General features: G+C 40.1%; 2 protein-coding genes across 4 annotated transcripts in view; one reads left to right on the top strand and one right to left on the bottom strand.

Annotated features, from left to right (window-relative positions):
- The first annotated feature begins 4,142 nt into the window (after window positions 1–4,142).
- Fam237b (family with sequence similarity 237 member B) lies at window positions 4,143–4,562 on the top strand. The gene has a single exon (XM_076913202.1). It carries the CDS (start codon window positions 4,143–4,145, stop codon window positions 4,560–4,562), a length of 420 nt encoding a protein of 139 aa, XP_076769317.1.
- Window positions 4,563–8,526: 3,964 nt separating this feature from the next.
- Window positions 8,527–27,894, bottom strand: part of Cfap69 (cilia and flagella associated protein 69) — a 67,020-nt gene continuing 47,652 nt past the window's right edge. For 2 of the 3 annotated variants that reach the window (XM_034519524.2, XM_076913088.1), the window contains exons 16-23: window positions 26,428–26,509; window positions 21,168–21,360; window positions 19,307–19,444; window positions 18,588–18,664; window positions 12,391–12,588; window positions 10,188–10,274; window positions 9,648–9,752; window positions 8,527–9,112 (exon numbers count right to left, since the gene is read on the bottom strand). In XM_034519524.2, the coding sequence (XP_034375415.1) occupies window positions 8,945–9,112; window positions 9,648–9,752; window positions 10,188–10,274; window positions 12,391–12,588; window positions 18,588–18,664; window positions 19,307–19,444; window positions 21,168–21,360; window positions 26,428–26,509 (1,048 nt within the window). In that variant the 3' untranslated portion in view covers window positions 8,527–8,944. The remainder of the gene's footprint in view (window positions 9,113–9,647; window positions 9,753–10,187; window positions 10,275–12,390; window positions 12,589–18,587; window positions 18,665–19,306; window positions 19,445–21,167; window positions 21,361–26,427; window positions 26,510–27,894) is intronic. The other variant, XM_034519525.2, reaches the window with a different exon arrangement.

Raw genomic sequence — 27,894 nt, forward strand, 5'->3', positions numbered from 1 at the left:
CTGGAGAGATACACTCACTGGAGCAATCGTCGCATAAATATTACAGGAGTAACTGATCACCTTCAGATTGGCTTTAAAACCCACTCTAGAAGGCAGAACTCATTCCTGATGCTGTTAACTGTGCCAAAAACATGGGGTTGACTAAGCCATAGGCCCTTGGGGGGAACCTAGAACTATTCATTTGCTAAATGGACATAGTGATTAAACTGGTCTTTACGTTTTCATTTTTAGTCTCCCAGATTACTACATTTCTTAACCTTCATCAGAGAAGTTTCCTTTTACAGTAGAGGGTGATTAATACAGAGATACGCAATTACTCCATCCATGGAGAATAAGAAAGTGTAGCATGCTCAGCTCTACATGTGATAGCTACCCACAGAGCCTGGGCTCATCGTGGGAGAGGCTGGAGGGAAGACTCTAAGAGGCAGAGGCAGTGGACATCTTTGGTGGAAGAGTATTTGCCTGACATGACAATGAATACCATTGCACACATGAACTCACAACAGATGTAGCTGCATGCTCAAGACCTGTACGAGATCAAGCCAGCTCAACTCCCAGCCTGGTTGGGGGAGCAGTTCTCAAAGTTCCTCCACTAACAGAGAAGCTGTTGACAATGGTTGGCTTCCAGGGGATGAGGAGTCAGTTTTCTTCAGGAATGCAGCCCCTGAGCGGTTACCCATGCTCTAGTAGATTGCCTGACACCCATGCACACCGAATGGACTTCAGTGGATTTTAAGAAAGAGTGACACAGAGTTGGGGGAGGAATAGTATTGAGGGATTAAAGGTAAAATTGTAGGAGAGAAATGGGGATAAATTTGATCAAAATGTGTTACGGAGTGCATGAAGTTCTCAAAGAAAACACTAGGATTTAAGTTACAGTGCCAATTGTGGCCTAGTTGTACCAATTTACAACATTCCTAGTATTACATGAGAGTGTCACTACTTCAGAAGTTGGTTATGTGTGTGAACTTGACCAAGGGTTCTCCAGGTATTCAGTAAACATTTCTGTGTGAGTCTGAGAGTTTGATATTGAATGAGATTTGTGTTTGAAATGGCAGGCAGAACATAGCAGATTGCCTTACTGTTCTTCCAGTCACTGGGTGGGTGCCATCCAATCCACTAAGGACCCAAGAGAGAACAACAAGGTAGAAAGAGGGAGAGTTTGTTCTCTCCTTGACATTGCTGGCTGGTATTATTTCTCTTGTAGCCTTCAGGTCTTTGGACTCTGGCTAGTACTATATCACCAGCTGTCCTGAACATCCAGCTCCATATTGCATAAGCTAATTAAGGACATTTTATTGGTGTGTGTGTGTGAGAGAGAGAGAGGGGGGGGGGGAGAGACAGAGATAGAAAGACACAGAGAAACCCTGTCTCGAAAAACAAAAACAAAAAGAGAGAGACAGAGAGACAGAGACAGAGACAGAGAGAGAGAGAGAGAGAGAGAGAGAGAGAGAGAGAGAGAGAGAGAGAGAGAGAGGAAAAGGTCACTGTTTTCATATGTATTTTGTAATACTTTAAAGTATTTTATAGTGATAAAGGGGTGTGAAACATTTGAGAAAAAGACCTGGAAAGAAATGTATCAACTGTTGTCTACCTCTGAACATTTTACAGCTTTTCAAAAAAAGAGTTTGCAGGATTTGTATAGGTACATTATTTTATGAAAAGTATCAACTTTTTACAAAGACATATGATTTACATGGTTATTTAACAGAAATTGAATTTAGATGAAATTGTTGAGTGGATAACATTAATTGAAAAGTACAAAAAGGTTTCCTTACGGCAGAGGGTGTGTCTGGGCATTCGTGTGTGTGTGTGTGTGTGTGTGTGTGTGTGTGTGTGTGTGTGTAGTCAAGTGAAATTGGATAGCGGCTTTGGTGAATAGGATTCCGTATAAGAGTACAAAGTTCAAATTTAAGAAGAGGTATTATATTAAGTAACTTTTAACATGTCTACTGTGACAGTCCATGAAGAATTGTGGACTGGGACACCTGAAGTACTGGAGACGTATACTGGTGTGAGATGGTTTTGCATATATTCTGTATGATCTGAGTAACAAATCTTCCCTTTTTCTCAGCCATGTGTATGTAGGAGCTTGGTCCTGGAGGCAGAAGGGACATGGGAAGTGTTTAAGGTTAAGATATGGGGTATTGTAGTTAAACATAAACCTCGGCTCGTAGGATGAGAAGAGCAGAAGGAAATATTTGTAGTATTTATGTGCTGGAGAAGCCTGTTTCATTTTAGGGGGAGCGACAATGAAATGGGGATGTTGGAATTCATCTCCATCCTAGCTCAAGAACCTGCAGGGAAAGAAGACCTTCCTAAACCGAGGAAGGGCTAAATTGGGGTTTTGGATTAATTTTCCATCCCGTCCATCTGACCATTGCCCTGGAGTTTGAGCACAGGAAACAGGTGTAAGTCCCATGATTAATCCTAACGATGCACCAAGGATGAAACCAATGGCAATAATATCACGGATATAACATGTAAGAGACGTTCTCAAATCTTCCTTCTACTGAAGGCTGTAGAATACGGTTATCAGAGTTAAATTGTGTATTGAGGTAGAGGTGAGGTCATACCTGAGTGTGTTAATGGTTAGTGTTAATAATGTAAATGGACATTAAATACGTCTTCAGTCTTAAGAGAATTTTCCTTTGGACACAGGCGCGCGTCACTGAGCGAGAAGATGGCTTAGGGCTGATAACTGCGTACTGCCAACACCGAGGATCTCAGGGAACAGAAAGAGGGAGCCAGGAAGAAAGACAGACGTGATCATGATGAAGTCAAGTCTGGGTAGGCAGGGGCAGGAGGAGCCGCAGGGTCGGGGGACCCCAGAGGGGGCGTGGCCACCCACTTTGCCGGCTTGCTCTGTCCCTAGAAAAGGAGGTCCTGCCTCTGGCTGTCTCCAGAGCGGCGCCCGGAGTCAGCGTAGCACAAAGGGTCCCTGCTTCCAACCTCTGCGCCCCTGGGTCTCGCTGCACCTTCTTCACCTTCCTCCTGCATCCTGAAGTGGGACGCCCCGAGCCTCCCCCGACACCGCCTGTCCTCCAGCCAGAGGCGCATTTGGGTACCGTACTAGGACGCGCGCGTGCCAGATACATCCACCGAAGGTACTTGGTTCCCCGGTTCCCAGGAGGGGAGGGGTTACTCTTCTGCTTCTCAGCAGCAGTGAATGGAAAGGGCGTTGGTCCTGAAACTAACCAATTGAAGGGAAAGAAAGTCTTGGCGCCAACCCCTCACACCCTTTTAGAACTCCTGTTGCCTGCCACGCCTGCTGCCTGCTAGGCTCAGCTCACTCTGCGAGCAATCTGCACAATTCCCGACCATATAAAACGACGTGGATATTAAATTTCTTTCTTCCTTGAAAATAAATTATTATTCTTTTTTTTTTATGATGAAGAGAAAGGCAGTAGTAAACAGGAGATGAATTTTGGTTTCTGGGTACCAGATTCTTCTTCCCATCTTGTCTGAGCTGGCTAGCAAGGGGGTGATACCTACAGGAGTGTTTAGCGTACCAGTCTGGATTAACAGCTACGTAGCGATCTACTGGCTCTTCAGTCCTTGGTGTTTAGCCATGTTCTAGCTCAATTTGCCGAGGAACCAACTGGCAGAGAAACTTTCAGAGAAGGCACTACAACATGATAGTATATGCTGACCGTAAGTGGGTCCGAGTCATCTCATACTAGTTTGTACCCACCCTGTTTTCTTACATTTTTATGGATACATCTTCATTGCTAAACTAATCCCAAACAATCTAAGAAAAACCAGAATCCACCAAACATGAGTGCTTAACAAATATTTTTCCCCCCGTGGGGGGAAAATATGAATACCTGAGACAGCCAGTGCCATTAGGTAAATAGATTTCTAATAATTAAATTAAAAACCAACAGAACCTATTCTAGCTCCACGTAGAATGAGTTGCACTTTAATCCGTTTGGACAGAGAGACAGGAGGCACATCACTGAGAAGTGTTCTAATCTGTTTAGAAAGAAAGAGGGTATACATGTCATTAAGGCTTCTTGCAGCTGTAAAAGCCTGTGATGAAACGAACATCACATTTTTACATAAGTAGATCCCAGTGACTCCCAGAAACACTCTTTTAAAAACATTTTTAAAAATGTCTTTTTTTTCCCCCTCTGTATAGAATGGGCTCTGCTGTAAGAAGGTGGTTCTACCTTCCCCTGGGCTGTCTCCTGCTGTTCAGGCTCTCTGATGCTGACTTGGAATTTCAAAAGGGAGTGCTCGCCAGCGTCAGTACCGGCATCACGGCAGACATAGATCTCCAGTGCTGGAACACTTGCTCTCTGACACTGATAGACCTCAAGGAAATCAAGATAGAGCACAATGTGGATGCGTTCTGGAATTTCATGTTGTTCTTGCAAAAATCTCAGCGGCCTGGGCATTACAGTGTCTTCTTAAACATAGCCCAAGACTTCTGGGACATGTATATAGACTGCTTGCTTTCAAGGTCTCATGGGATGGGCAGAAGACAGGTGCTATCTTCCCAGTATCATTTTCCACAGAAAATGGCAGGACGTGTTCTGAAGGTGTACCTACGCAAGTAGTGATGTTTTATTAAAAACTCGCCATTTAGTTTGATTATTTCAGGTTTGTCAAATAAGCTGGAAAATTATCATGTTTAATTTTTTAAATATACTTTTTTCATTTTTACATTATGTAGAAATCACGAGTGCTTGGTTATAGGTAACCTTGAATATACATTGCTAGATCATTAAAACCATCTCGTTACCGGGTGAGTAGTTCATAAGAAAGCCATGTACCTTTGTATCCATTTCTATTGTAAATACAAAGCTTGTGGTAGCTTTTTAAACAAAGCATTTTCAATCGGGTTGTATAGAAGAATGGAATCTTATACTGGTTTCTCCCAATACTAAAGAAATTGATTATAAAACATTTAAGAAGAAAAACATAAAAAAATACCTCAAGCAAGATGGCAACTGGAAGCTTAACTCTGTATTTTCCAAGTCAAATATTTTCTGTTCTAATTAAAATTATGATTTCCAGTTTCTTAGTCTGGTGGTCTTCTTTCTTAAATATATAATTACCTCATTGGTAGTGGTGAATTAATTGCAAATCTTTAATTTGTTAATAATTTGTTGTTTAGAAAGCATTTTGCCAAGTTATCTTTCAAACATTTTTTACTATTTAGTGAAGTAATTTTATTAAGTATCTGGTACCCTAATATTTAAAACTGTGCTCCAATTAATGCCAGTATCTAAAAGTGATATTTTTCTTGATGTAATATTGTTTGCCTTCTGAAATGTGCATTTCAACACTAATCTATCTTATATAGCAAATATTTTTCTATGTATTAAGGACTAAAACCTTTGATATAAGTCTTTAACATTTTTTGTGTGTATGGATGTGTTCCGTGTGTGTGTGTGTGTGTATTTCCTTGTGTATGTATGTACATGTTTCCTTGTGTGTGTCTTTGTGTATATATGTTTGTGTGCATGTTCATGTGTGGTGTGTGTGTGTGTGTATTTACTGTAGGCATACAGTACCTGTAGAGGCTAAAAGGGCAGTTTGCACATCCTAGCACAGGGATTGCAGATGGTTTTGAGTCACCATGTGGGTGCCAAGGATTGAACCTAGGTTCTCTCCAGAGAGCAGCCAGTGCTCTTAACCTCTGAACCATCTCTTCAGCCCCTATAATTTTTATTGTCTCAACATTAAAAACTACCAACAAAAACAAAGACGCTACAGTTTAGCAGAGTACAACACGACAGAATTTTTGCCTAGGCATTATGTCAGTCCCATTTTAGACTCAGTCCTCTTTATATCACACTTACAACTCACATCATAGTCCACAAACAGAATGAAGCTTTAAAGAATTGTACCACAAGAAAGAACGACACAGGAGGAATTGGAATGCTGGGAAATGATGGCAGGAAACTACTAATACTCAGTTAGGGTTCATATTAGTGATTTGATTGACGTCAAACTGGACTTCTGGGGCTTGGGAGGTGACTCAAGTTGGTAAAGTACTTGTGGCACAAGCAGGAGAGCTTAAGACCAGACACTTAGGCAGAGGAGCATGTGTCTGTAAGCCCTGTCATAGGAAAGGGAGGACAGGAGAATCTCTGGGGCTTCCTGGACAGCCTGTCTAACAGAACTGGTGAGTTTGAGGTAAGTAAGACACCTTGTCTCACAAAATAGAATGAGGAGTGTTAGAGGGAGACACCCAACCTCAGCCTCTTCCCACCACAGCCTATAACTCTGATGGAGACCTGAAAATTGGTGAGATTTTTTATTTTCAAGGTGAAGAGCAGTTTGAAGATTCTTGTTTTCACAAGAAAAACCAAACCAGGTTTTTAAAGGAAATCCCCACACTTTTCCAGGACAAAGAACAAATAGAAATCTGCTCAATAGACTTACCTATCCTTATCATGATATAATTTTCAAATATTTTGATGATGATGACACATTCTTCTCTGTACACAGTTAAATACAAGCAAACTTATAAAACAGCAAAAATACCTGGGTGGTGGTGGCACATGCCTTTCAGTCCAGCACTTGAGAGGCAGAAGCAGGTGATCTCTATGAGTTTGAGGCCAGCCTGGTCTATAGAGATAATTCCAGAACAGCCAGGCCTACACAAAGAAAGCCTGTCTCACCACCACCTCCTAAACCTGGCAAAAAATAATACTGAATAAATATGTCTGATGGCTTGACTTGACCTAAGAATAAAGCTTGAATTAAGAAGGTGTGTATTCTTTGAGTTTGAACCACTTTGAAATTCCCTCCATGGGGAGGGAAAGGGCCGTGTTGGGGATGTAAAATAAATAAATTAATGAAAAAAGGAGAAAGTTGCACCTCATGCTTTCTGCATACAATGTCAACCTTCTCCAGCTTTCCTGTAATTGTACTACAACAGACGCAAATTCTGTATCATCATTTGAGTTTATGTTGAGTTTATTTAACCTGATGTATAACCGGTGAGTTTTTCTAGAAATCCTAAGGATATGGAATTATAAAAACGGCTAATTCTGATTTCAAAACTACAAGGTTTATTTATTTGATTAGTCCATATTTCAGTTTTAAAGCTTTAAAAATTTGTCTCAGCTGACTCACAGAAGAAAATAGACTGTCCCTTGCTCAGGCAGGGCAACCTAGACACCGTATCCACTTGGACTCAAGAGGAGCAGTGTAGGATAGAGAAAGAAGAGCAGGGCAGTTTGTGATGCTCTCAGAGAGCATCCCTGTCTCACTGTGTGATGGCTGGAACTGTACCAGAGAAACGTGTTAGAGATCTGTCTGCTGTGTGTTTAGTTTCTGCATTAAGCACCATTGCTGCTTTCTACCAGCCTATACTTCTTCATGTAGTAAGTATGTGCTAGAACATAATCCGTTTTATCTTTTCTCTCTTCCTACTGGGTAGCAGAACAGTCTGTCGACATCAGATGATGCGGATGGGGATCGGTCTAAATCAACCTGGAGACAGGACACTACTGGGCCTATGTCTAGAACTGATATTCAACTGAATCATATCAAATTTTCTATAATGTTTATATCTACACCATAGCACTTATGCCTTACAACTTGAGAAAAGCCCATAGTTACTTTGAAGTGCATGTATCTGAATTACGTTAACATGCGGCCTTGCTTAGCATCGTGTGTGGAGTATATCCATCCTGTGGGCTGATTCTTCCCTTTGAGGCCAGAGCATTGCTGCCTTTGAAGACATCAAAGGAAGGACTGCCAGAGACAAATCCGTCATCACTAATTTCATTACTGAGGTGCTGGTCATAATCGTAAATTAGACATGTTCTCTCCCTTGCCTTTGGGCAAGTAAAGGTTTGACAAAGCTCATAGGCTGTAAGTGTCGGAAAGATTCATTGCTCTTAGCTATGGACACGGCAAAGGGTTCTGAACCTGTTGGAGATTTTAATGTGACATTATTTGGTGCTGTTTGTATGAACATGTATTCTTCTATCTGCTCCCCCGTATACTACTTGTCCCTATCCCATTAAATAAATAGCATCAGAATTAGCTTCAAACTTCTATTTACTTAAAAGTAAATAAAGGAGTTTTGCTTGCGCATATGTCTGTGTACCACGTGAGTGTCTGGTGCCTGAGGGGGCCAGAAGAGAGATCATATCCTCTGGGTCTGGAGTTACAGATGGTTGTGAACTGCCATGTTGGTGCTGGGAATTAAACCTGAGTACCTCTGGAAGAGCAGTCAGTGCTTTTAAACTCCCATCTCTCCAGCTGCACTTTGAAAATATATAAATTTAGAGTAAAACCATGTGTATCTGTATGTTTATTTTCAGTTTGTGACTGGCACCTGCCTTTAATAGAACACTTTCACCAACATATTTATTGCTTCTGGTATTCATATAGTCTTTGGATAATAGCACCTTGGTTCCCAACTCCATTTAGGTATTTTAGATGATGTTGGACTGTTTATGGCTCCAAGAGGAGGGAGTACTCAGATCTAGCTGACTCTCAGGTGAGATGCTCCAGAGTAGGCATGTGGCCATGGCCAATAAAGGGTTCCAACACACAGAGGGAGCTACACAATTTATTGAGAAAAATACATCTACACTTTGCCACTAGATAAATGTAAGGCTGGGCGGCTGGAAGGAGATCCCTCCTAACTCAGCTTCAGCCCTCTGACCCAACAGTTCCCACAGTCTAAACAAAGAAAGCCCACAGAAATGTCCCTTACTATGGACTATTTGGAGTAACTTATGTACAGCCAAAAGTCTTAATTGTTAAACAAATTTACAATTTCAGATAAGTGATCAATAATCTTTTTGAAGATAGTGGTGTTTTCAATAAAAATAAAGTATATTATCCTAACTTTAATTTTTATAATATTTTACTAAAATATTTATTCTAATTTTTTGCCTTACATTTGTATATAAAATACATTTAACTAAAAAGTTGCCCATAGAATTTATTTCAGACGCTGTGGAACGTATCAGGTGGGGATGCTCTTCTTAGGGTCGCTCAGTGGCTTCACTTTCACCGGCTGCAAGGCTCCTCCTCGAACAGGCAGTTTTTTCAGAGCGATGTCTGTGTCAGCCAGAGGACCTCCCAGCAGACGGGTAGGAGTGCTTTCCACTGTCACCACTCGACCCGAAGGGACCTGGAAAAGGAAAAGACAAATGTCTACAGGTCTTCTTTTAAAACCTTCTGATAACAGAAAAACCCATATATCCTATGGTTTGCTTTGTAAGACATGGAGCAAAAGAGACAGATGACAGAAAAGAAAGATAGGACTCTGGGGCCAGGAAAGTGGGCTTGAGCTCTTCTCTTGTTCATTAGTTTTGTGCCCATGGACAAGCTGTGTCCAGTGAAGATCACTGAGAACACTGGTGTGCGGCCTGGTCTGCTTCCAGGCAAAGGAGAACTGCACTCATCCTACAAGGGAGATGCAATCAACACATGACCAGAACTGGTGGCAGCTTAGGAAGCCTGTGGGGCTGGGTCTGCTCTAACCTAGCACCAGAGGTGAGGATGAGGGAGGGAAAACATATCTTGGAGATAAATATGCCATAATGATGGGAAATTTGAACAACACAAAGCAAAATATATGAAGCAAAAGTTCCCCATAGAAATAACATTTTGGCTGCTCACACTTTGTATGTATTAAGAAAGAGATGTAGGGGAAATGACCTTACCGTTGTGTTAAGACCTTTAATAACTGTTTGGTGGAAGGTTGCATTTTGTGGTCGTTCACTGTATTTAGAGGATTCTATAGCCTTTTCTTGAAGCTTCTTTGCTTTCTGAAATTTTTTAAATTAAAAAGAAAACAATATTAGTCGCCAGTAAAGCATGGCTGATGGTCCTTGCAGAGAAGGTACATTTGTTCTCGTGTTCCTCATTCCACCACTTATAGAAAGGAAATCCTTCAATAAGATGGTTCAGGATGGAGGGCAGGGCACAGTCCTCTCTGCCCTACTTCTGGCCTTCATCTTCCTATTTCAGGAGCACGACCCTGGCTTCCTGGTGTGAAGTAAAATGAAATGCAAAGCAGCATTTTCCATTTGTAAAAATGGGCCCTCAGCTGACAGTCTAAGAGGCAGGCAAACATCTAACAGTAGTAACATCCTACAGAACATTAGCAGAAAAGTGGAAATGAAGATTCTTTCTTCGAAAAAACCTCTGTCCCTATGATTGGCTTGTTGTTGGGTATAGTGGTAGTGCTTTGAAAATCTTACCTTTAATGTTTTAACATTTGATGTTCTAGCCAAGAAGTTTTCCCATGACTTGTTAGCTTGTTCTCTCTGCTTATTTGTGGCTTGGATCTGAAACAAATACGAAAAATTAGGAGTTTCAGTTCATGTGAAACACACCAAAGGGCACAGACGTCCCTATTTTAGAGGAAGTGCCTCTGTTTTGCTAAAGGAAAATTTGAGTCTGGCTGAAAAAGAAATTAGAATGTATAACATAATTAAAAACAAACAAACAAACCAAGTGTTGTTGTTGGGCATGCTGCTAGAAACCTCTAATCTGAGCCCTCTGGAAGCCCAGGGAGGCAGAGATATTCCACTTCTAGGCTAGCCTCCTCTACACAGTGAGTTCCAGGACAGCCAGTGCTACATAAAAACCTAGTTTCAAAAAAAAAAATCTTAAAAAAGTTATTTTGTAGTTAAAATTTGAACTACTTTCCATAGAATGTAAGGCAAATTACTCAAAATAGTTTAATACTAACCATTCTTTGTATAGTTTTGGTATAGTTTATACATATTCTAGGTATAATTTATATATACCAAGACTTCCTGTTTGTGAAGACTTTATAGTCTGGAGAAAACTAAATGTAGGATTTAAAGACAAAATCACAGGTGAAAATACTCTCTTCCAGCCATGGATCATAAGTTTAGGCAAAATTATATTGGTAAAAGTACTTTTAATCTATGACTGCAGCAAGGCAGCAATTTTGTGAGACCACTAAATTTGATGTGATACTGTGGTCTAGAAGGATGAGTATTAACCAACAACTCTATTTCTTAACAGGCTTCCCACCAAATGTATAATCAGAGGATACACGCCATTGGTGTGTGTGTGTGTGTGTGTGTATATCATATAAATACAAACATATAATACTATTATAAATATAATATTCTTAGGGATACTTAAAAATATGTAATTAAACAACTGCTTCAAAAGTGGGAACAGAAGTGCTTACAGCATTACACATGTCATAAAAACTTACCCATGCAAGCATTTGAAATCAATTAGCTGGGGGTGGCATTCACAGGTGAATGGACACAGATCCTAAGCTGTGGAGTCAAACATTCAATAGTCTATGTGGAAAGATTGGACAACAGACAACATTGGAGATCACTTCAAGGAGCTACAGTGCTTAACTGTAGTCACAGAGAACCAGGACAAAATGGTGACATTTCTGTCTATGGATAACACTGTTTAAATTCCTCTTAACCAGTCAAACATGAACAAATGATACCACAGCTTCTCACCTGTGCAAAGTTCTAGGGAACAGGCTATTTTCTTGGCTGGCTTTCTCTGTTTAGTTAAAGTCAGGCCAGTTTTCCAAGGCATGTAGAAAATCAGTGCTCTTAAGTGTTTTGGCATTGAGATGAGGATGAAGCTTATGGATGGATAGCCCTATAGCTGGCAACAGTAAAGGTCTATGACAGAATGAGGTGGGAAAGAAAGACAACTGTATCTCCTTATGAAGTTGTATACTCCTTACAGATAAACTGCCAGGCACATTCAAAGTATATATTTAAGCAGGTTACAACTTTTGGAACCCTGTTGGACATTTCAAAGAACAGAAGTGCATCAGAAGTATCTCCTTACCTTGTAAAATATAAGAGTACAAAAATCAAATTACACAACCAGTAACTTGCTTGTTGTGCAAGCATGAAAACCTGAGCTCACATTCTCAGAACCTATAGAAAAAGCCTGGCATGGTGGCCCAGTGCTGGGGAGAGACAAGAGGATCTCTGAGACTTTCCAGCTAGTTAGTTGAGCTGAATCATGATTTCTGAGCTTAGAGAAAATTTTTTGGAACGTGATTAAGAAAGATACCCAACATCCACCTCTGGGTTCTACATTTATGTATACATCTCCATGCACATAAATGTATAAACATGTATACACCACATGTACACACAGAAAAAAAGAACAAAAAAATTAAATGATAATGCCCAAAGCAACACTGATAATACTAATACTAATACTAATACTAATACTAATACTAATACTACTACCACTAATAATAATAATTGAATTTAACCCCCTAGGCTCCATAGTTTCTTTTAAATTGCACAAAGGCATTGAAAATAGCAGAGAAAAAAACCAATTCAATGTTGAAATATTTACAAATAGGACAAATCTATTTTATGGAAAACATCATGTAGCCTAGTTTATACACTGAAATCAACAACTTGTGCTTACTTTAGCATATACCCTTTGTTCATTTTGCACGTCCTGGAGTGCTTGGTTTTCGATCATCTCAGTTTGCAAGGAGGCAACCATCTTTCCAATGTTTTCTGTTGCTACTATAATAGAGTGCAAAGATTTTTCATCTGTCGTGACTAGTCTTAACTTTTCCAGCTTTATTTCTTCCGATACTTCATTCCATATTTCTCCAATCTGTCATGGCAAAGTTTGAGAAAGTTAGATGAAACAGAAGTGAAACCTTCTTACATAATTCCCTATATGGTGGTCATTCTGTCAATGCTGAAGCATTTCCTAACTTCTTGGGAGTAAGTTAGACATTCTGAGAAAGATATGGGCATCAGCTACATCTGTGGATTCTGGTTAATAGTTCTTTCCCGGTCCCTTCCGGTCTGGGCCAGACCACTGAACAGATCGTGGGTGGCAGCTCTGCCCCCAACCTCCAAGAACCCAGAGGAAGCAGGGATCCAAGGCGCTCGAACTCAGGCAGTATCTTAGGTAAGCAGACAGCAGGGCCCACCCTAAACAGGGAGTAACTGGGACCCACAAGGGCCCAGGAAGTCACTCCCGTCCCGGAACACTGGTTCCTTCCGGTCTGAGCCTGAGCACTGAGCAGATCTTGGGTGGCAGCTCTGTCCCCAACCTCCAAGAACACAGAGGAAGCAGGGATCCCAGGCCCTCTAACTTGGACAGTATCTTAGAAACTAGTTCTCAGATCTGAGGCCTGGACCAGACCTCTGCCAGGTCTGCTGTTGTGTGGACCCCGGATTCCACCTGAGACATACTGGAAGGTCCACTCAACCCAGAGCCATAGAGGAACAACTGAACTCAGAGCGTCAGACAACATATCCTGAGATATTCTAGAGGAGACACTGCACCCAGAACAGCAGACACCTAGCTGGACTACTACCTTGGAGGCACCATATCCTGAGGCATCCTAGAGGTACCACTGTAATCAGTGCAGCTGGAAAAGATCACAGAGACACCTCACCCCTAGGAGATCAGACACAAGCTAGATAACTGGAAAGACAGGCTTCAGTCAGAGACAGCAAGTACAGGCAGCACTAGAGTTAACCAGATGGCAAAAGGCAAGAGCAAGAACGTAAGCAACAGAAACCAAAGTTACATGGCATCATCAGAACCCAGCTCCCCCATCAGAGCAAGCCCTGAACACCCCATCACACCAGAAAAGCAGGAATCAGAATTAAAATCACTTCTCATGATGATGATAGAGGGCTTTAAGAAAGACATAAATAACACTCTCAAAGAACTTAAGGAGAGCACTGGTAGACAGATAGAAACCCTTAAAGAGGAAACACAAAAATCCCTTAAGGAATTGCAAGAAAATGCAACCAAACGGGAAAAGGAATTAAACAGAACCATGCAGGATCTAAAAATGGAAGTAGAAACAATAAAGAAATCTCAAAAGGACAATACCCTGGAGATAGAAAACCTAAAAAAAAGATCAGGAGTCATAGACACAAGTATCACCAACAGAATACAAGAGATGGAAGAGAGAATCTCATGTGCAGAAAATACCATGGAAAACATTGACACAACTGTCAAAGAAAATACAAAATACAAAAAGCTACTAACCCAAAATATACAAGAAATCCAAGACACAATGAGAAGGCCAAACCTAAGGATAATTAGGTATAGATGAGGGGGAAGACTCCCAACTTAAAGGACCAGTAAATATCCTCAACAAAATTATAGAGGAAAATTTCCCTAACCTAAAGAAAGAGATGTCCATAAATATACAAGAAGCCTACAGAACTCCAAATAGTTTAGACCAGAAAAGAAATACTTCCCGCCACATAATAGTCAAAACATCAAATGTACAAAACGAAGAAAAAATACTAAAAGCAGTAAGGGAAAAAGGCAAAGTAACATATAAAGGCAGACCTATAAGAATTACACCAGACCTCTCACCAGAGACCATAAAAGCCAGAAGATCCTGGACCGATATCATACAGACGCTAAGAGAACACAAATGCCAGCCCAGACTACTATACCCAGCAAAACTCTCAATCATTATTGATGGAGAAACCAAAATATTCCATGACAAATCCAAATTTACACACTATCTCAACACAAATCCAGCACTTCAAAGAATAATTGGTGGAAAACTGCAACACAAGGAGGGAAACTACAACCTAGAAAAAGTAAGAAAGTAATCTTACAAAAACCCCAAAAGAAGATAGTTACACCAACATATCTCCACGGATGTTAGCCCAAAAGCTTGGATGAGCAAAGACTCAACCCGCAGACCACATGAAGCTCATGAAGAAGGAAGACCAAGAGGGGATGCCTTAGTTCTACTTAGAACGAGAAACAAAAATGCTCAAGGGAGCAAATAGGGAAACAAAACATGGAACAGAAACTGAAGGAGGGGCCATCAGGAGACCATTCCACCTGGGTATTCACCCCATGTACAGCCACCTAATCTAAACACTGTTGTGGATGGCTGGAAGTGCATAATGTGAGGAACATGATATAGCTGTCTCCTTAGAGGTCTGCCAAAGACTAACACACTCAGAGGACGATGCTCACAGTTAACCACTGATATGATCAGGGGTTTCCCAATGGAGAACTTAGTGAGAGGACTGAAGGAGCAGAAAGGGTTAGTGACTCCAGGTGGAAAGCAACAATACCAAACAACCAGATCCCCCTAGGGTCTAAACCATCAGCCTGGGAACACATAGGGAGGGACCCAAGACTCCAGAGGTATATGTGGGGGGGGGAGGGATGGCCTTGTTGCACATAGATGGGAGAGGAGTTTCTTGGTCCCATAAAAAAAATGAACACAGAGTGAGGGAGGGGAATATGAGGGTGGGGAGGGGATAGTGAGGGGGGTAGGTGCAGTCACTGCCTCATAGAAGCATGAGGAGGGGGATGGAATAGGAGGTTTCTGGGTGGTGGGAGGAAGTAGGGTAAGGGGATAAAATCTGAAATGTAAATACTACAACCAATTTTAACAAGCGAAAAAAAAAGTCGTCAGAACCAACATCTTTAAAAAAAATGTCAGCCCCCTGGGGGTGGGAAATTTTTTTTCTTGATACTAAAACTTGTTCTGAGAATTGTATATTGCAAAATACACAGCCTTGGTGTATCTACTCATCAAGCATACTGAGCAGACCTGCCCAAACCTCCGATGTCCTGGAATTCCATCTGGATTCAGTGAAGACACAGCATCAGAGGCTTATCAATTTATTCTTCCCCCCAACCCTCTTCTAAAATCCCAACGCCCTTAATCAGCTTGAAGAAGTTAAAGAAGAGTCAGTGCCCCTATTCCCTGAGCTTGGGGACTAATGTGGTTAATAATGGTCTGTCTTTCTAGGGAAAAGTAGTGGTTTTGTTGGAACAGGGGGGATTAGCTAGGACTTATTGCATAGCCATAACCTAGTGGTAGAAATCTGTATAATTATTATCAAGATGAAGTTATAATTTCTTAAATGGTACAAAATTTACTTTGATTTCAAATTTAAGGTTTTCATTGGTATGAGCCTCTTATTAATATAAAAATGAGATGAATATTGATACTCTCATGGGCATTGTGCCTGTATAACACATTTAGGAATACAAGGCCTAGACCCAGCCCTTTTTTAACTGATTTGGGATGGTTAACCTATGAGTTAAGGGACTATAGCAAATTCATGGTTTTGAGTTTTTTGTTAGGGTGTTTTCCATATTTTATTTAGAAATAGCTGAGAGGAGTGAAAAGACAACATTCCAGGTTACCTTACATGGATAGTTGGTTTTCAAAACATCAGAAGTCCATAGAACTGACGCTACAAATATTTATATATTAATGTTCATTTTGATTAGAGACCTGTCTGCTCCTGACAGCTTCCTGTCTTGGATTCTAAGAGGAAATTGAGCATCCTTGGAGATACTCCAGTTGTGTGTTGACAGCCACTAGGCAAGAATTGCCTCTCTCCATCTACAGACAAATTACTGTCCAGAAAAGGACACACATGCAGAATAGTTGACTGATTATATCTGCCTAGACAGAGTAATCAGCCCTTAATAATCCTGCATCACTAAGGTCTGTCAGATGATTCTGGGCCAGAAGGCTGAAGATTTGATGCTCCAACGTTCGGTAGTATAGGGGCTAGTCAGGTGTTCAGCGGTCTCTATAAATTGGCTAAGTTTTAGAAGCTATGCTTAGTGCTTCCCATAACTTCAGTTAACTTAGTCATTCTGGTTTTCTGATGGGGTTGAAGACCTATAGTCTCATAACCAATCCTGGCTATTTACTTTGAGAGAAAAGATCTGAGTAGATGGTTTTCAGCTGACATTCATTCTAAAGCCAAAAAGCCAGGATCAAAAGTAAGTATTTTAGTTAGAAGAGATGACAGAGGTTCTGGTTAGTCAACACAATGATGGACTGGGTATTAGGACTATCTTGTACCTCACTGGTACAATTAGAAACAAGTATGCTCTAATTGTATTTTGAGAAAAAAAGTTCTACTTTAACAGGAAGAGTGATATGTAGGAAGAGCTAAGTGGGAAGGAGTACTGAGAGGAAGAGATGGAACAAGGAGAGAAGATGAAGAAGAGGAGAAGCTAGGTGATGAGAGAGAGAAAGAGAGAGGGGCCATAGAGGTAGATGTTCACATGTCTCCACCAGTCAAAGATAGTCTTTATATCTAGGTTGGGTATTGGGTTATGCTTCTGATTGAGCATTACCAAACTTATAGATCCTTTGATTAACATTTAAAAAAAATCGTATAAAAGCAAAAAGGAAAGGGGGGGGCATGGGACAGGGGTGTTCTAGGGAGGGGAAATGTGGAAAGGGGATGGCATCTTAAATGTAAATAAAATATAAAATAAAAAATAAAAAAAATAGTTCTTTCCCTTTCATAGCTGCAGACACTGCTATTCAAGCTTGGCTTTCTGAATCACTCATGCTAGTCCTACCCACAGCTCCCTAATGAAGCCTATGTCATGCTGAACCTGGAGAAACAAAGAGAGGGTCATTCTGGCAGTTTGAAACCTGTGACCCCTAGAAAAAGGATTCTGGTCTTCACCCACTAGCAAAGGTATACACCTGAATCTCAAGAGTTTTATTTTTGTTTTTAATAATTATTTTACTTATTTACATTCCAGTCATGCTCTCTCTCTCAGTCCCCCTCCTTGAGTCTCAAGTTTTTAACTCCACAGTTTCATTATGCCAAAATCTCCATCTTACCTTCTGAAAGGAAGGTGCTAGAATACACTGAGAACTAGAGAAACAGTTGTATCATTTAAAACAGGAATTCAACTTGATTTTTTTTAATTGGAAAAAAAGACTTATTCATTCATTCATAATATCCAAATATTAACAGAAATAAAATGTTTACTTCAGAGAATTTTTCCTGAGACTTCAAAGACATACTTTACTAAGTTCACTTAGCAGAGAACTAAGCAATTTAATCACTTTTATGTGAAGTTTGATAGATGACCTAAAGATGTAATAAAGACTACTTTGGTATATATGAACACTACAGTAAAAAACAACCCACTTCACTCTGTTTAAAATCCTGTTAGGCTTCAGAATGTCTCTGTCTGTAATAGTCATCTTCTTCTATAAGCCAGCAATTGGACCGACTGAGAAGTTCATAATGCATACCCTGAATTTACCCAGTCCACTCCCGGTCCCTCTTCTCCAATTCCTCTATTACCCCTCCCCCCACCATTCCCTCTCAATTTCACATGTTCTCTTTTTAGAACAAGCAGCCGCCCACGGAGTCCAGTTAGTACTGTCAGTATGCGTATGGGTGTATGGCCATCTACTTGAGTATGAATAACCCATCAGGGGAACAGCCCTAAAGAAAAAAGAGTGGCCCTCTCCTCGCAGCTGTCAATTGCCAATAGCCCCTCAGCTAGGATGGGATTTCCTTTCCTCCTCCCTGGTCCATGATGGGACTTTGGTTTTCTGGTGTGCGTGTTTTGTGTTTGCAGTCAGAGCCAATGTCAGTTTATATGTTCAACTGTGCTGCTGTATGATTGTTAGGCACATGGCTCTATCATAGTTGCATAAAATCTTTTCTCATGAAAGAAACCCAAAGATTGGAATGTCTACTTAATCACATATGAAACGTATTGAGAATACTAGAATATGTGATCAATTGTTCTGGTTATGGGCACATCTTTTATTTCCCAATTTATTTTTAAAATAATAGATTTTAATTTATTAAAATGGTACTTACTTTAAAATCAAGGTATCTATGTATTATACAGAGGGTGACAAAATCTTCAGCACTTAAGCCTGGTAAGTTTTCAAAATCTATCAAAGTTTGAACAGAGAGAATTATTTTAACAGGAGCAAGTCATTTCAAGAATCACCATAGAAACAAATTCAAACACAGACTCCTACAAGAAAACCTTCTGCCAGGTTGTCACTACACAGTCATTAGTAGACAACTCATTTGCTTTGGACTGTGGTCAAGAGAGTTTACTATCAGAAGCTAAAGACCAAATAAGAACCTTTCCCTTAATAGGAAGCAAAGAGTTTAAAATTTGAAATAATTTCCTCATTGGGAAAGGATGTGTCTAATTTGGCAGACTTGATGTGCCAGGATAATGGGATACTCAGGGGGCCTCTACCCTATCAGAGAAGAAGGGGACAGGGGATGAAGGGAGGGTCTCAGTGATGGGGGGAACAGGGGCAGCACTGAGATTGCCTGGAAAGCTAAAAAACTTCTCTTGGGGCTCCGAATTCCAAAATTCTAACTTTTGATTGGTGTTATGACATGGGCACTGAGGTCATGAGGGAACATGCATTAATTGTACATAGGGACTTTATTCATGTGTGTCATTTATCATACAAAGGGACTTTATTCATGTATGTCAAGGGGACTTAGTAGCAAAAGCAAGTGCAGCAATACTTGTCACATACAAACTCTTGTGAATGTCAGGGCTTTCTCACCTAGTTTATCCAACACAGCATAAATTTTTGCTCTGATATTTTCAGCAACATCCATAACTGCAATAGATGGGCAGTTAGCAGGAAGGGGCATGACCTTTTGTTCTTCTTGAAAACTAGTAAAAAGAGGTCTCTTTGTATCTAATTATGGGGTATTATGAAACATGAAGGAAGAAATAAAGACCACAGTGAATTAGATTTTATTCTCTATATAAAATGGATCAAAAACAAATATATGTCTAAAAATTAAAACAAAAATATAGTGCATTGCTATTTTTTTCTTTTTTAGAGTTCTGGGAATCCATCCCAGGACTAGTTAGCAAGCATTCTATCACCGAGTTCCCTGTTACACTGCCACCCAGCTCGTGCCTACTATTTTGAAAGCATAGGTGGTAAATGTTTCCCATTCTGTGGCAAAACTTATGACTTTCATTTTTCTTATTTATGTAAGATTTAAAAAAATACGGCTATGTAGGACACAATGGCACATGTCTTTAATCCCAGCACTCGGGAGGCAGAAATAAGAGAGTCTCTAGGAGTTTCAGGCCAGTCTGGTCTACATAGAGTTCCAGGAGAGCAGGGGCTACAGAGAGGGACCCTATCTCCAAAGAAAGAAAAACACAGATATAGTTTTGATTCTTTAAAGGTTTATTTTATTTATGTGTATATGTCTGCAGAGCCTTCTCTCCAGCCTTTGCTAAAGGTGAATATTTAACGTAGAAACCTTGTCAAGCATAAAGTTCTAGAGATGGGATAATGTCAGATCAATAGTGATGTGATAATTTTGATTGTTTTTAATAAATTATTCCATAAAGAGAAAAGCTATCTCATAATGTTTTCATTTAAACCTCAGATAGAAAAAAAAAGATTAGAGACAGAAATAACCCAAAGTGGTAGTATTTTTGTTCAATATAGATATTACTAATAGTTTTGCTAAAAAAACTGTTTGAATGTGAAAAAAAGACGCAACACAGTATCACAGCTCTACAATTACTTGTTCAGATACCGTCAACCTCATTAGAACGTGGTCGCTAACACTGATGAACATTTGACTTATTTTTACTAAAAGAAAACATCCTTGTGTAAAAAAGAAAGTTATAGGAACACCAGTGCACAAAGTACTTTAAGGTTTGTTTTGAAATACTATTTATCTATCAAATTGTATTGTTACATGAAACGTCATAAGCGAACATGAAACGTCATAAGCGAACATGGTTATAAAAGCACGAAGCCCAAATAAACTCATTTAGGAAGTATCATTAATTTCTGAGCTAAAGAATACAGGCAAATGTCACATTTTAAAATAAGTCTATTAAATCTGAACCCAGTACTAACTTATTTAATTTTCTTTTAATTATTCACAACTTATTTTATTAGAGAAGCAGGGCAATGAGGCAGAGAACAACTTATATTGTTGTTTCCAGGTGCTGGCCACTGTTTTTGCTTTTTTGATTCCTTTTCTGTTTTTTGAGACAGGGCTTGTAACTGGCCCTGGGATGTTTGTTTCTACTTTGGGGCTGGGCAGGGAGACGGGGAGGCCAGACACAGTCCTGACTCTAGGGAGGAGACTCTTCTCTAGGATTCACTGTCAATTCTGCAGAACCAAGTTTGTTTGTTTGTTTGTTTGTTTGTTTTATTGTGTTTTGTTTTGTTGTTCTGGGGTAGAACTACCTGCAAGCCCTTTACTGATTGAACTATCCCCCTGTACCCAAGTACTCACAATTTATGATAAAAAGTTTTTAGCATCTTGTTGGAAGAACCTCATTAAATGGGTGAGCATCTTCACACTCCTATATGCCTTAAAACCTTAAAACTCTAGACAAATCTCTGAATTGTTTCTGTGAAACCTTGTAACCACACTTACCTACTATCTTGCCATTCTTGTCACGTTTTACTCCTAGTTCCTTTTCCTCTTTTCTCCACAGTTTAATTAAAAGACTGGCGGCAGTCAGGTCTTTCTTCCCACGCCAAGCATTGACATGAGCAGAAGTTTTGGGATTATCGCAAAATTCAACCATTATTCCAAGAATCAGATTACAAAATTTTTTTTGGTTCAACTTTGCAAGGAAATAGAAAATGACAAAAATGTTAATGAATATTGAGAATGAAAGAGACAGCTGGATTATCAACCAGTGCCTTCTGAGCAGTCTGACTGTAACAATGTCCAGTAAGTCAGCCATGAGCATCTATGAGCATGAATTAACACTAAAACAATAAAGAGATTGACTATAATTCTTAAGTAATGATAAACATACTTCAAAATAACTATGTATTCATTTGGTGGAAATGGAAGAGGAAGTTTTCAAAAACTGAGAGGATATACATATTTATTTTAAATGGAGCATGGTCATCAGGCCTCTGTGAGGACAGAAGCTTTTCCATTTACATTCTTCATTAAGGTTTGAAAAGATTATTATCAGGTACACTCTTTGTTATCAAGAGAATGACTGCTATAACTATGTCAGTCAAATATGAAAAATGATGTGTAAATTTATCCTTTATCAGCAACTGTGTAGGACCTTTTAAGAATTCAAGAAAACTTCTCTTATCACCAAGCATACATGTTTTAAAACCAAAATACAAAATTAAGATGTAGAAAATCCCATCTAATCCTAACTTTGAAGCTTTAGATTTGTACATTTAACTAGGCCCTGTAGAAGTCAGTAAACTCGAAAAGCTCCAGTTGGGACCAGGGTGCCTTATATAAGGGAGGAAGGCTTATACAATGCAGGCGATATGAACGAGATGGAGATATGGGCAGAGCAAAGACTACAGACAGGATTGGGGCAGTGAAAAGATGTGATGAAGGCCGGAGAGGACGGCTAACCAGAATGAAGGATGTATGAAAAAGGCATATGAAACCCTGCGACTGTGTAAGCCAATCAGACCGTGTTCTGAGGATGCATAGAACCCTCAGTTGTTAAGAACAATTGTTCTTGCAGATGATCCAGATTTGATTCCCAGCAGCCACATGGTTACTCACAGCCGTCCAAAGCTCCAGTTCCAAGGGATCCAATGGCCGCTTCAGGGCTTTGTGGGTACTGGGCATGCACATGACACATACATACTTCCGGGAAAACTCATATGCATAAAATAAATCTAAACAAAAACATTAGAACTATGTTTTTCAAAAAGTTATGATGAAGGTATCTGAATGGCTGCATAACACTGACCCTAAAAGCCATTGTGTATTAAAAATCCAAGTGCCAGGTGTGGACTCCTCATGAGTTGTTGGCTAGAGAGGCCCCAGAGATCCTCAAAACAATACCGACTCCTGAAATTCTTTTTGGTTGCTCACCAGAACCAGATGATAAGATCCTATTGCTTAAGAAACAATATACCTTGGTTGCAATATGGAGAGAAATCAAGCCAGAGCTGAGTTGGAACCTTCCACACTGCTGGCTAACTTTTATAGTGTCAGAAGCTGCTATGCAGGATGCTGGGGAGAAAAAACATCAGTAGTGTTTCCCAGCTATAAACTCTACAAACTACAATGCTACCTGCCGGGCAAGATCTAAATACCAGTGCAACAGTGGTACAACTTTTATGGGTTAACCAACCACGTTCACATTGAATTTGAGGCACTCTCCACAGATGGTGCCTGCATGATACCGTGAACCTGGTTAACGATCCCTGGCTGAGGAAATCATAGGTCCTAGAAGTTACTTATCACTCTGGTTTAGCTAAAGTGCCATGGTGTCAAACTAAATCGTAAACATTGATCTTTATATCCATAGGTAAATGCTATTCACTCGAATCAACAATCTGTTTGTAATCAATAGTGCTGAATGCAGATATTTGTAGCTGCTCAAAATGCTAAGAATAAGTGATGGTTACATACTCGTCTCTAACTAGGTATTTATATCATTCCCTCTATGGCTCAGGGAACATTAAGGAAAAGAAAGCAGAGAGATTATAAGAGGTGGAACACGGGTAGAAGGCCTTCTACATACTATCTTCAGAACATGACACAGCCATTGCAAACTGCCTGACCTCACAGTAGCTATGTTTGCCTGCACTGGACCTGTTCAAAACTGAGCTTGTCAACTATCAGAGATGTACCTGTGGGACCCCACCCTTCCATGATAAACTATTGGTTACTTATGACTTCTGGGAAGGTGTCTTAGTTAGGGTTTTATTGCTGTGAAGCAACACCATGACCAAGGCAACAACTCTTAGAAGGACAACATTTAATTGAGGCTGGCTTACGGTTTCAGAGGTTCAGTCCATTATCACCATTTTGGAAAGCACGGCAGTGTGCAGACAGACATAGTGATGGAGGAGCCAAGAGTTGTACATCTTGGTCCACAGGCAGCTGCTTCACACTGGCCAGACTTGGGCATATCTGACCTCAAGCCCACCTCCACAGTAACACACATTCTCTTCAAGGCCATATCTACTCCAACAAGACCACACCTCCTAATAGTGCCGATCCTGTGGACCAAGCCTTCAAACACATGAGTCTAAGGGGGCCAAACCTATTCAAACAATCACAGAGGGTGAGTCATTATTTTCAGTTGTATATCCACTCTTGAGTCTGCTAGGCTTCAACGGATAGTGCTAAACCTATGGCAGTATAGATAGTCCCGGTTAAAACCAAACTAAAGGACACAAATGTGGGAAAGAGATTGGTAGGAGGGAGGGAAGGATGACACGATGGAATGGAGGTAAGAGAGGGTGAGGGATGAGAGTAAAGAGGTTTCATTATATACATGCATAGAATTGTCAAAGAACAAACTAAATAATAAAAATCCTTACAACAATGAATCATGAATTTTCTGTATATTCTTTGTTGATAACTCTTCTGGCACAGAAAACATATAACCTTTTGTTTGAATTGCAAATGTGGTCACTTGATGTGATGGCTATTATCAGCTGTCAACTTGATTACTTCTGGAATTAACTAAAATCCAAATGAGAGGATGTACCTTGAGGGATTTTTTTCTTAATTAAATATTTGATGTGGGAAGATCCACTTCTGATCTGGCTCTTTGATGTCGGAACCTTTAATCCAGATCATTTGAGATAAAAAAAAAAATCCATTTTTACTCTGGGCCACATCTTCTGCTGGAAGTTTATATAAATGACATGGAAGAAGGAAGCTTGCTCTTTTTGCATGTTTGCGCCTGTTAGCAAGTCCATTCCTTCACTAGCATTAAAGCCTACAACTTCAGGATTCTGGTGGCTACTGAAGACCAGCTGATACATCAAGGCTCATGGACTGAACAACTGCTGGATTCTTGGACCTTCTACATGTAGGCAGCCATTGATAGACTAGTGGACCAGCCTGTAGGCCATTCTAACAAATTCTTTATGTCTATATTTACATATTTATGTCTATATATGGATATATATATCTATACATGGATATAAATATGTAGGTTCATTTTAAAAGTTGTTTCTATAGAGCAGTGGTTCTCAACTTGTAAGTCATGACCCCTTGTAGGGGTATTGAATGACTCTTCCACATGGGCTGCCTAAGTCCACCAGAAAACACAGATATTTACATTATGATTTATAACAATAGCAAAATTACAGTTATGAAGTGGCAATGAAAATAATTTTATGGTTAGTGGTCAGCATAACATGAGGAACTGTATTAAAGAGTCATAGCACTGGAAAATCGAGAACCACTGCTCTGGCAAACCATGACTAATACAAATATCCTTTATACGAAACAGAGCCAGGTGAGGTGGTGCATGGTTTTAATCCCCATACTCAGGATGCAGAGCCATGTGGATCTCTGTGAGTTCAAGGCCAGCCTGATCTTCTACAAAGTAAGGTCCAGGACAGCTAGGACTACACAGAGAAATCCTGTCTGGGAGTGGGAGGGGAAAGACTGCAATACACAGTAAATACTCCATAATATTTAACCTTTTAGCAGAGCTGTTTTGAAACAGAACCTTAAATCAAATGAGTGGTTTTTGTTGTTGTTTACTTTTAGGATAAATGTTAATGGTTGAAATTGATGCAACAACATTTTTAACACTTAATGACTAAATCCACACTCTGCACAACTTAGTGACCTAATCATAGCAAACACATTGCAACAATGTATATAGGCATAACAAGTCAATGAATGTATATTCATACATACATAGCATATCCATGTACATATTCACTGAATGCTCTCACACACACTTTATGTCACTCATTAGTCTCCATACACCAGGATGAGACATGCTGTTGTTATGTGGTTTTATAGATGAAAACATTATGAATATAATAATGTACAAATTGTTTTGCAAGGATATGATAAGACACTGGTAATTTTGGTATGTTTATCAAATCAAAATGGGTTTGTTATTCTGTTAATAAAATAAAAACTGTGGAAGTTATATTGACATGGCTACGACTCCGAAGAGACTTGCAAATTTCACTGAAAACAAATCATGACTTCCCTCTGTTATAATGCTGACTACAGTCCTAATTCAGATCAATGGAACTGACATCTGTTCTCCACAGCTGCAAGGTGGTGGCTCCTAGCTCATGTCTGGCATGCCATTGTTCTTAGATACCTCTGGACTGCAGATACTTCTTTAAAGAGTCATCCTTTCCTAATGTTATCCATAATGTTGGGAAAAAGCTGAAAAATTTTGAGTGGTTGATAGAGATTTGATAGAGGACACAGTGTAGCTTGTCATAAACTATGTCTTGACAGGTAGACAGAGTAGAAGGAAAAACATTAGCTTCTCCGTGTATGGGAATATTGACCTATGTAAACTGACTCCTTAACTGGAGGAATGTTCAGAACTCTTAATATGCTAGTGTTTTGGGAATCTTTGGGAGGGATTTTATTTAAAACACTATATCTGGCTGAGCATGGTGCACACCTTTTATTCCATCACTCAGAAGGCAGAGGTAGGAAGATCTCTGTGAGTTCCAGGCCAGCTGATTTATATAGTGAGTTTCAGGATAGCCAGGACCACATAGAGAGACCATGTCTCAAAACAAAGCAGAACAACCCAAACCCCAAACAGGTAAACAAACAAAACCCATCACTATATCTGAACATGATTTGAGGCATGTTTAGTCACGACACCCTGTTTCCTGGCACTTGGTTTGGAAAAGGTTAGCATGGACACATTTATCTTTTGTGTTAGCATGCTGTGGATATTACTTACCGCTAGTATATCCAAGAGGAGAAAAATCCCTTCCTTTTCAAGAAAATAATCCTCAGAAGCATAACACCCCAAAATGCAACACCTTCAATAAAAGAAAGCCAGTCATTCACCAAACATTTGTTGTTAGAATTAACTTGTAGACCCTCCTTCCCATCACAGCACGGTTACTTTATTTCTCTAAACCAACTAGTTAATTTGTTTCTACTTTAAAAATAGAAACTCTGAAGCTTTATAAATGTAGTTCAATTGTATTTTTTTCGATTGTATTTTATTTCATTTTGTGCGTGCATGCAAGCACACATGCATACCCTTGAGGAGACTAGAGGTTGGTGTCAGGTGCCTTGCAAGTGGAGTTACAGGAACTTCTCACGGATGATTCTTGAAGACCTCTAATTGCTGTAATAACTGCTTCTTCAAGTTTATCTGCTCACCATCTCTTTCATGGTTTGGTGCAGCTGAATTATCTGATGAATCTTGATTACATTCAACTTGCACTCGCCATTTGCTACAGTGCCTACTATTTAAGTCCATGTGGACTGGATGGAGTGAGGGACTGCAACTACTTCCAGGGCTACTTTTACTGTTTTTCTCAGTAGTTTCCTTATTAAACTGACAAAGCTACTGGCAATAGTAATGATGATGATGATAGTCGATAGTAACAGTTATGTTTCTTCCAAGCCTTAAAGCCTGCTAGGGTTATTAGCTTCCTCTGTTATTTGGTTAAAATGGCTTCCTTTTTAAAACAAGAGACCAGTTGGCTTGGGCAAGTCTTTGGGGGATTATGTTGATTACATTATCTGTGGTGAGAAGACCCATCCACTGTGGGTGGCACCATTCCCTGGGCTATCTACTATACCCTATGCTTATCTAAGAGTAGAGAAAACAAGCCAAGCAAAAGCATTCTCTCTTCTTCTCTTCTTCTCTTCTTCTCTTCTTCTCTTCTTCTCTTCTTCTTCTTCTCTTCTTCTCTTCTTCTCTTCTTCTCTTCTTCTCTTCTTCTCTTCTTCTCTTCTCCTCTTCTCCTCTTCTCCTCTTCTCCTCTTCTCTTCTTCTCTTCTTCTCTTCTTCTCCCCTCCCCTCCCCTCCCCTCCCCTCCCCTCCTCTCCTCTCTCTTCTCTTCTCCTCCTCTCCTCTCCTCTCCTCCTCTCCTCTCCTCTCCTCTTTCCTCTCCTCTCCTCTTTCCTCTCCTCTTCTCTTTCCTCTCCTCTCCTCTTCTCTTTCCTCTCCTCTCCTCTTCTCTTTCCTCTCCTCTCCTCTCCTCTCCTCTCTCCCCTCCTCTCTCCCCTCCTCTCTCCCCTCCTCTCTCCCCTCCTCCCCTCCTCCCCTCTTTTCTCTCCTCCCCTCCCCTCTTTTCTCCCCTCCCCCCCTCTCTGTTCTTAGCTGTGGATATAAGGTGATTAGCTGCTTCAAACTCCTGACAGCTTGACCTCTTACCTCTCAGTGGTGGATTGGAACCTGGAATTATGA

Source organism: Arvicanthis niloticus, chromosome 15 (assembly GCF_011762505.2).
Source record: "Arvicanthis niloticus isolate mArvNil1 chromosome 15, mArvNil1.pat.X, whole genome shotgun sequence".
Classification (NCBI taxonomy): domain Eukaryota; kingdom Metazoa; phylum Chordata; class Mammalia; order Rodentia; family Muridae; genus Arvicanthis; species Arvicanthis niloticus.